Source organism: Osmerus eperlanus, chromosome 8, assembly GCF_963692335.1.
Source record: "Osmerus eperlanus chromosome 8, fOsmEpe2.1, whole genome shotgun sequence".
NCBI lineage: Eukaryota > Metazoa > Chordata > Actinopteri > Osmeriformes > Osmeridae > Osmerus > Osmerus eperlanus.
Window position 1 is genome coordinate 17,837,435 of NC_085025.1, and position 9,161 is coordinate 17,846,595.

General features: G+C 47.5%; 1 protein-coding gene across 6 annotated transcripts; it reads left to right on the top strand.

The window, feature by feature from the left end:
- The first annotated feature begins 47 nt into the window (after positions 1 to 47).
- znf106b (zinc finger protein 106b) lies at positions 48 to 8,493 on the top strand. 6 transcript variants are annotated; one of them, XM_062468259.1, is made up of 21 exons: positions 48 to 186; positions 740 to 834; positions 937 to 998; positions 1,161 to 1,364; positions 1,486 to 2,691; positions 2,808 to 3,072; positions 4,007 to 4,073; positions 4,260 to 4,417; positions 4,521 to 4,581; positions 4,701 to 4,979; positions 5,080 to 5,246; positions 5,532 to 5,783; positions 5,893 to 6,027; positions 6,135 to 6,251; positions 6,417 to 6,608; positions 6,825 to 6,887; positions 7,108 to 7,227; positions 7,524 to 7,595; positions 7,759 to 7,830; positions 8,026 to 8,172; positions 8,285 to 8,493. In XM_062468259.1, exons 1-21 carry the CDS (start codon positions 162 to 164, stop codon positions 8,339 to 8,341), a joined length of 3,816 nt encoding a protein of 1,271 aa, XP_062324243.1. In that variant the 5' UTR covers positions 48 to 161; the 3' UTR covers positions 8,342 to 8,493. The 6 variants fall into 6 exon arrangements, with proteins under 6 accessions (XP_062324243.1, XP_062324238.1, XP_062324239.1 ...); XM_062468254.1 differs by having other exon boundaries at positions 5,080 to 5,783; XM_062468255.1 differs by having other exon boundaries at positions 4,263 to 4,417; positions 5,080 to 5,783.
- The last annotated feature ends 668 nt before the right edge of the window (positions 8,494 to 9,161 follow it).

Sequence of the window (9,161 nt, forward strand, 5' to 3'; positions counted from 1 at the left end):
ACACCTAAACGGTTGATGGGGCCCGGCAGGCGGGACGGTCCGCAAAAAAAATAGGGTTCCAGTTTCCTCATTTTGGATTTGTTTAAAACGAATGGTTTTACATATTTTTACTTGCAGAAATGGAATAAAATGACCGGAACGAGCCGGGTGCCACAACGGAAATGCAATACCGCCAAGCTGCGAGGGGTAAGGCTGAAGACTTCAAACAAATGTTTAGGATTTTTTTTGATGGAATCAAATAATTGTGATGTTTTCTATTTGTTTTGTCTTGATATTGCTCTAAAGAAATCTAGCCTTTTATGAAGACTTGCCATAGTAGACTACTCCAAACCTTACAGTTATTGCTTCAAACCGTACTGCTTACGTTGGACATAAGGGGGTGGAGTTATACTTTCAACCATGGCGCCGATCTAGCTAGTTGAGCATGTGAGGTTTAGCTAAACAGCAGTAATGTATAATTTTTGGTTTGTCAAGTAACCGGTGTCTATTATTTACATGTCAACAAGACTAGGAAGAGTTATAATTGACACAACTTTACATTTGTAAGCACATGTTGCAATCCATCCTTACAATCCAAGTTATTACAAATAACAGACTGATACTTAGCTAACGTAAGGTTTGTGAGGTATGTTTTGGATATACCTTTCTTGCAATGATTCAATTGTATTTCAAGATGTTTGTCATTCAACCATAACAAGTCGCTTTAAATGTTTTTTCTACAACCATGTCAATGTTACAGATTACCTTTTAGAGTTAAGAATGACCAACGTTACCATGAAAAATCCTGCCGCAAAGAGCAACTGTATGCTGTGCAGAATGTCATTTAACAAAACAGTAAGAAGGCGGCTAGCTACTTCATCCAGTTGGAAGCAGTATTGTTTTTATTTAAGTGAAAGACTAAACTTTAATAATAATACATATGTCTGTATCTTACAGAAAGCACATAATCATATGCAGAGCCTGCAACACCACCGGGAACTTGAGGCTGTGACAGGCAGGTAAGCTCCTGCGTTTGTTTCCATCCTCAATTCCCGTTCACAACAAGGCCGTTTTTTCATTGTCAGCTGTAAACATATTAATGATTTTTTTTTGGGCAACTGAACTAATGTTGACTGTTTGATGGTGGGAAATGCATCCTTCCTTCTCCTTATCTTCTACAGGGACTATACTCATGATTGCCAGGCTTGTGGGACAAGCCACATTGGTCTGAAGTGCTATGCAAGTCACATATCTACACCTAAACACAAAGCCAACATAAAAAAGTTGATTCTGAAAAATAAAAAGCCCATCTTCGTTGAGTGGACCCTGGACAATGAGACCCTTTCAAGAATCAGGATACGCAACAAAGAACTCAGACTTTCACAGTAGGGGCATGGTTTTTCATATGTTCATACAGAGCTAGTTATGTGGTTTGTATTTTGTCCGTCAAGTTATTTTGTTTAATTTGAAAACAAGTCGTGATTCGTTGTTTGTCTTTTACTCCAGGAAAAAGAAAAGAAACAAGACAAAGAAGCACAACTTGCAGCAACAAAAGACAATGAAACCTGCAACAGCAGAGGGGCGACAGAAGAACATAACCCCTGGACAGAATCAAAAGCAGGTGAAAAGACAGCAACCTCTGGTGAAGACCCAAACCAGAATTGCAACAAGTCAGCCTGAGCAGAAGGATCAGAATAAGGAGAACAGGTTAGCTGGAAGACTTGGGTGGCTGCTGCCTGGATACCCCAGCACACCCCAGCATCATGGTGGTGGAAAGTCTGATAAACCGGAGAGACTTAGCCACAATAAGCAATCCCAGGCCACCCAATCAACAAGCTCAAAACGAAAGGACCATAATAAATCCATTACTTCAGGTTCTTGCAACAACAAGCACCAGAATAAATTCACCAGAGATGACGACAATGAGAGGTTGTCATTAGCAGGCAAGCTTGAAAAAGAAAAAAATAACCCTCAAGGAGCTAAACCAGTCAACCACACTCCACACAAGTCAACTATGTCCATCAGCAGAGACATGGGTCTTTATAATAGCTTTACTGGTAGTGGCACAGACCTGGACTACACCAATGATGACTTACCTGAAGCTGGGTCCATAACATTTCATATGTGGCCCATGCCGAACATTCCGGAAAGAGCCCCGGACTCAGGGAAAAGTGCACTCAACACTCCTGTGTCTACCTGTAGATTACATGACCCTAACCCAGGCCCTTCCCAGGTTGAAGACAAAGACATTGGTCCCATACGGAGTGAGGAAGTCACTGTGATGCTCCACCAGATTAGGAGGGCCCTGGGGAGGAGGGATCCATGCAGGGCCTCCAGTGAAGCACAGACTCAGCCGCACAGAGAAAAGAAAACAGAGCTGTCAAAGGCAACTGTGGACCCCATGTCTGACACAAAAAGGCAGATTAACGGGGATAGTGCAGCCCAGGGAAGGGTGCCCAGACTCCGTACCCTGGAGCTGCCCCCCTCCCTTAGCAGACATATTAGTGAAGCAGGGCCTCAGCCCAACCTCAACACGGCTTGCAGGATCCGGAACGCCAGCGAATCATGGAAGGGCCAGGCAGAGAAGGAGGCGGCGCTGAAGCCCACCATGCAGAAACTGCTGAGCTTGTCTGGCTCCCATAGGAAGGTCAACTGGAAGCTGTACCAGGAGGCCACCAGGAAAAACCAGCAGAAGGTCAAAGGCATGCCCAGGTGAATAAGTCAATCAGTCTGCCTCACAGTTGGCTGAGAGGCTTTCATAGACTGAACCAGTGAAAAACTGTGTGTGAACGGGGATTCTACTTGATTTCGCTTTAATGTTGTTTCAGGTTTGGGATTGAGCTGGTACATCATCTTTCCAACCCAGAGGGCTTGACTGTTGACGAGGAAATTCCCCTGTCTGGGCACCATGACCTGTCTCCTCCCCCAGCCCAGGCTTCACCTGACGGAGAGGGAGCGTCCAGGGCCCAGAGGGTGGAACAGCCCAGAGCAGCGTCAGGGTTCCCTGTCTCTCTGAAGGCAGAGCCTAGCTGGTGTCATGGTGACGATGGAGTAGTGGTCCACAGAGCTGAGAAGAGGAAGAGGTGTAACACTGTGAGCGAGTGTGTGTGTGTGTGTGTGTGTAGAAAGATTTACATTTAGTCAAGATAAATGTGTGTGTGTGTGTGTATGTTGTGACGCCACGAGAGGCTACACAGCCCTCAGCGGGACAGCTCAAAGTAGTGCGAGGACACCGGGGTCGAACAAAAACAAGGAGTTTATTAGACGTCTTCAGAATTAACAACAAAAAAAAAACTTCCAAACTCACATAGGTTGTCAAAAACATACACGGCGCCTCTTCTTGGCGCAGGAATCCTCCTCCTCTCCAAACCCCACACACCACCTCCTCCTCTCCAAACCCCACACCACCTCCTCCTCTCCAAACCCCACACACCACCTCCTCCTCTCCAAACCCCACACACCACCTCCTCCTCTCCAAACCCCACACACCACCTAACTGTGGCTCTCCCTCTTAACCCTCGTGCTGCCTTCGGGTCACATGACCCAAAGGTTCATAACGAAACATCGTTGTTTTTACCCAATACAAAAACAAATTAAAATAATTCTTTTAACCTTCGCAATGTGGGGGGTCTGAGACAGCCCAACGGTTAAAAGAAAAGGCTTCACTTTGTCTTTGTATGCGGTAAATCTGTCGCAATACGACGGTGGGTCACAATGACTGATGGGTCAGAATGACCCGAAGATAACACAAGGGTTAAACAAAACCTCTCAGGACATCAGGGTCTGATCAGTCCCAGGTGTGCGGGAACGCCCCGCTTTGAGGGAGGGATGGAGCCCCCGACTCCCCCAGCAGAGGGAGCCACAGCTGCTCAGGGCTGCAGCCACCTCTGGGGAATGTAGCACTCCTCCAGGACCCAGCCTCTCGTGACGTCACAATGTGTATAGGCATGTATGTTTGTGTACATATACATGTTGAATCCCCACAGCAACATTTACAACAAAAACTGTTTTTGCCCATTTGCAATAGGATAGCGAACTACCTGGTGTATCTGCTGACCACAGTGGAGAAAGACAGAAGGGGAAATTAAAGAAGGGTATGTCCATATAATGTTTCCCTACTGCTGCTAATGTTAGTTGGGTTAGGCCGTTAGGACAGTGCTAGAAGTATTGCATACAGTTACTTGGTGTTTAGACTAGTCGTAGCAGCACAAGCTGCATCTGTCTAGAACAGCGTGTGACTCTGTCCCTGGTGGCTGTAACTGATGAACTATACTGTGCAGCAGACTCTGGCCAGGTGGATCAGCTCTTAGCCGTGTCTCTGAAAGAGGAGGAGCTGAGCCGGTCCATGCTGGCTGTGGACGCTTCTCTCATCCAGGCCCGCAGCTCACTGCAGGCCGCCTACACCGAAGTTCAGCGGCTCCTGTTGGTCAAACAGCAGGTGCGCACAAACCTCCTTTCAAGGTCACACCAGTGTGACGTGTGTTGTTTTGGCACGGATGTTAGTTTTTTTAAGTCTATCTAAACGGAAGCCCTTCCTCCAGGTGATTGCGGAGGTCAGTGGTCTGCGAGCCAGGCGTATTGAGATCCTACAGGGGATGCAAGGTGAGTGTTGGGAAGGGAGGAACATTTCCTGGGAATCACCTTTTTAAATTCCTTTTTCAAGCAAGAATGACAATGAGGCCCAGTGATGTAATTTCCTGTCTTCCACCTCTGATCTGCAGTTGGATACTCTGTGGTGACTAGCAACGAGGACACCGCTACAGCGCTGTCGACCCACAACTCCCCTCCCCCTGCTCCTGTGCTGTCAAACCCCTACGTGGTCTCCTCCATCCTGCCCCCCGTGGCCTTCTCGCCTCCCCTTCCCACCCTGACCGCGTCCCTGCACACACTGGGCCCCTTGCCCCCCACAATCAACCCTGACCCCCAACACCTTCCCCTCTACAGCTTGCCAAGTCAGATATTGAAACAGGAGTATGTTTTCCCACCCAGTCTGGAAACGGGTAGGAGCTGTGGATTATTCTTGCTCACATCTCTATGCTAATAAAACTGAAGCCATGATCTTCTCATTTAATCACGTGATTTTTTTCTCTGTGGTTTCAGTTGCTGTCAGTCCGAACCTCCAGAGGGCTAGCCAGTCTCCGTCATCACCCATAACCACACCGGTTCCACCCAGTGTTGCCCAGCTGATGCCCCCCACTGCCCCATCAAACCCAGCCTCCCTGCTAGTCAACCTGCCTGCAGTGTCACCTCCTAACAACCAGAGGGAGGTAAATGTCACCACTGCACCAACTCTCTCCAAGTCTGTGGATGTTCGAGAAGACAAGTTGAGGCTGGAGATGAAGAGAAGTTTGGAGGATTCGAGTTCCTCCGCCAGCGACTCCGAGGAGGACCTCGAGGGGCCCATCAAGGCCTCTGTGGCCTCGGAGTCGCTGGAGGACAGCGACTGTTCTATCCAGATGGTGGAGACCACCTCAGCAAGCCGCATGGAGGAGGTAGTCGCCATCGAGGACTCCGACAGCGAGGATGACCGTGGTTCCCCTGCTCCTCCCCAGGCCAGCTCTACCCCTCCTGGGCCCCTGGAACCATCCATTGTGGAAGTTAGCTCCTCCAGCACCCAGACCAGAGTCCCCCCAGCACTCCTTAAGGGTATCAAGCAAGACCCCCACAAGACGGGACCTTCAGATGAAGAACCTTCTCTGGGGTTTTTTGAAGGCCACACAGGCCCTGTCCATGGACTTCAGATTCACGAAGGTCTGCTATACACATGCTCCGGAGACAACACAGCACGGACCTTCAACTTACAGGTACTGCCTCTGCCATGTATCCCAGTTTAAAAGTACGGAACGTTGTATTACCGAAATAATGTTGATGGAATGAACTGAATGGATGGATGAATTGCACATGTCTTTTCAGAGCAGGCAGTGCCAGGCTGTGTTTGAGGGCCACACCAACAAGATCAACTGCCTGCTGGTGTCGTCTCTGCCTGGTCTTCCGTCTCGCCTCTACACAGGCTCCAGTGACCAGACCGTCCGCTGCTACAGCATCAAAGTACACAAACAGCATGCCATTGGGCCTGATATTTCTGTCACAAAGTATAGCAAATGTCCCATCGTTCGGTCACCCGGACTGCCTTTTCTGTTTTCGGCTCCTCCCAGTCTATGAAGTGTCTGGAGCAGATTTCCCTGTCTGACCGGGTGCTGTGTCTGCACACGGCCTGGAAGATTCTCTACGTGGGCCTTGCCAATGGATCTGTGGTCAGCTTCGAGTTAAAGGTCAGCTCAAAGCCTCGGTGCCCATTTCAAATCTCATCAAATGGGGGTTTCTTTCGACTTCAAACTCTTGTCCTCTCGTGTGTTCTCCTTCCTTTCCTTATTCCTCTCCCTGCCCTCCTCTCCATCCCTGTGTCCCTTGTCCCCCCACCCCTCATTGGGCCGTAGACCCAGAGGCAGCTGGATGTGTTTGAGTGCCACGGCCCCCGGGGGGTGAGCTGCCTGGGCACAGCGCAGGAGGGCTCTCGCCGAGTGCTGCTGGTGGGCTCCTACGACAGCAGCATCAGTGTCCGTGACGCCCGCAGCGGCCTGCTGCTCCGCTCCCTGCAGGGACACACCAAGACGGTTCTCTGCATGAAGGTAGTGGGCATGACCTCGAATGTACTCTGAACAAGGGGTTAGTCTGACTGGGGGAGGAGAAGTTGTTGTACTCTTAATTTATTTTATGTTTTTATTGATGCTAGAAACGGCACCCAGGTACCTCCTGTGGTACTGTAGGGGGATGTCAAGGATATCCTACACACATTTGAATGATCTTGTAAAACTAAACTCTAAAACTCAGGTGTTTTGTTTCAGGTGGTGAACGATCTGGTCTTCAGCGGCTCTAGTGACACCTCGGTCCACGCCCACAACATCCACGTGAGGCTCTTCTAAACACCACCTACTTCTCTAAATCCCTGCTCCTTACCCTCCTCCTCCTCTCAACCCCTCCTTTTCTCCTGTCAACCCCTCCTCCTTCCCCTCTCCTGCTGGTGGGATGAAGGACATTCTCCAAACAAAAAAAAATCTTCTGATATCATACGCTGTAAGATGTTACCCTGTCGAGATGCGTTTGTCCATTTATTTTTCCTGTGGTTAGAATGGAGAGCTGGTACGCATCTATAAGGGTCATGGACACGCAGTGACAGCATTAGCCATCTTGGGGAAAGTGATGGTCACAGCCTCTCTGGACAAGCTGGTGCGCGTGTACGAGTTACAGGTAAGAGCCTTGTGGTGGTTTGTTCACGTAGCATCCAGAGGTGCACACTAAACAAGACGTATGTTGAGTAGCCAAGCCCTGTTTGGACACAGTCAGAAACCAGTCTGACCAACAGTTTTTACATCTGTCTCACTGTGTTGGTATGAATGCGAACACTAAACACATTGTCCACCACTTATTTAGCAGATGAATACACTTATAAATTTTGGAGAATGATTAAGTTGTTGTTTGTGTGTGTTCCTCCCCCTCCTTGTCTAACCTTCTCTCTGTCTACCCCTCTCCCTGTCTCCTCCCAGTCCCATGACCGCCTGCAGGTGTACGGAGGCCACACAGACATGGTGATGTGTATGGCCATCCATAAGAGTATAGTAAGTTCATGAAAGGAACTACCCCCCCCCCCCCTTATTATTAGGGTTATGGTTATTAGTATTGTTTTCTTTGTTACATAAAAATTTCGTTGACACAGAGGGCTCCTGCATGCTGCTAGAATATGGATCTCATGTACAATTAATGTTGTTGTCTACTCTATAGATCTATACGGGCTGCTACGATGGGACTGTACAAGCGGTGAAACTCAACCTGATCGAGAACTATCGTTGCTGGGTACGACGCTCTAATTTGTCCCTTCTCTCTTAATGTCCTGATGTGTATGGTGTCCACGCTTGTCCCAAAAACAAACGGGTCACTCCAATGAAATGGGTACATTCAGGATAGAACTTTGACGTGTTTCGGAAGAAAGCGTTAAAGGAACCACCTCAGTTGATAATATGTTCAACGTTGTCGTCCTGACCGTGGCAGTGGCAGGGCTGCTCTCTGATCTTTGCCGTGGCGGACCACCTCGTTCAGCACCTGCTCTGTGACCACAGTAATGCACAGCTGCAGAATGTCAAGTGCCGCTGGAAGTCCTGTGACGCCTTCTTTTCTGCCAAACAATCCTCGCTGAAAGTAAGGCGCCTGGTTTCATTTCTTGTGAAAACAAGGGGATACAAGTATTTGAGTTCTCTGGTGTTGTGCTACTGAGCTATGACAACATATCTCTGGCCTGTCCCACTTACAGGAGCTGCCTGGACACATGCAGAGCCATGTGAAAAAGGACAGCAAGCTGGAGACCTGACCAGGCCAGGAGGGCTGCCCCTGGTAGGGTGGGGGTGGAGAGGGAATAACACAAATTTTATTATACAAATTGTAAATGATATATCCAGTTGTCAGGTTCAATTAGACTTCCTTTTGGAGATTAATTTGGTTATAAAGAATGCTAGCGCTTTAATTTGATCAAATTTCAGGACATTGTTTCCAATATTATAGCTTAATTTGAAAATAACATGGGAACTTTTGAATATTTAAACAATGAATTGGAGACATCTGACTGCATCAGAAATTAGTTTGCTTATCAACCATCAAACTTCACAGCCTTATAACAGAGCTTTGGGTTTTCCATGTACAGGGTTAAAATATTAATCTGGAAGCAATTAGATCAGCTATCTTTGCTGCTCCTATCAACACGGCAAGAGTAGACCATATGTTATTTAGTTTGGGAACAATGGGTGAAGTTGGGAATAAGATGACAAGTCCTTATCAGGTTTTGACGACCTGGTTATAATGAAGTTGAGGTATATATTGGTCTTTTTGTGAAGAGTAACCAAAGTTTGGCAACCAGTATTGGTGGGAAGGAACAGACATTTGGGGTTTGCTGTCATGTGACTTAATTCATTTAGTTTGTATACCTGTTGAAAAACTGTTCAATTCATTTTGTGTGAATAATTTACTTTTATTAAAGTAATTTGTGTCCACATTTGTTGTATTCAATTTAATATTCAGATTTTTAAATGGCATATAATGGGCAAAAAGAAAGGTAGCCCTAAACATCAAGACCATGTTCAAGTCTGTTCCAAAGGAGAAAATCTCTGTCTAATAACCTGCCCAGGGACTGCGGT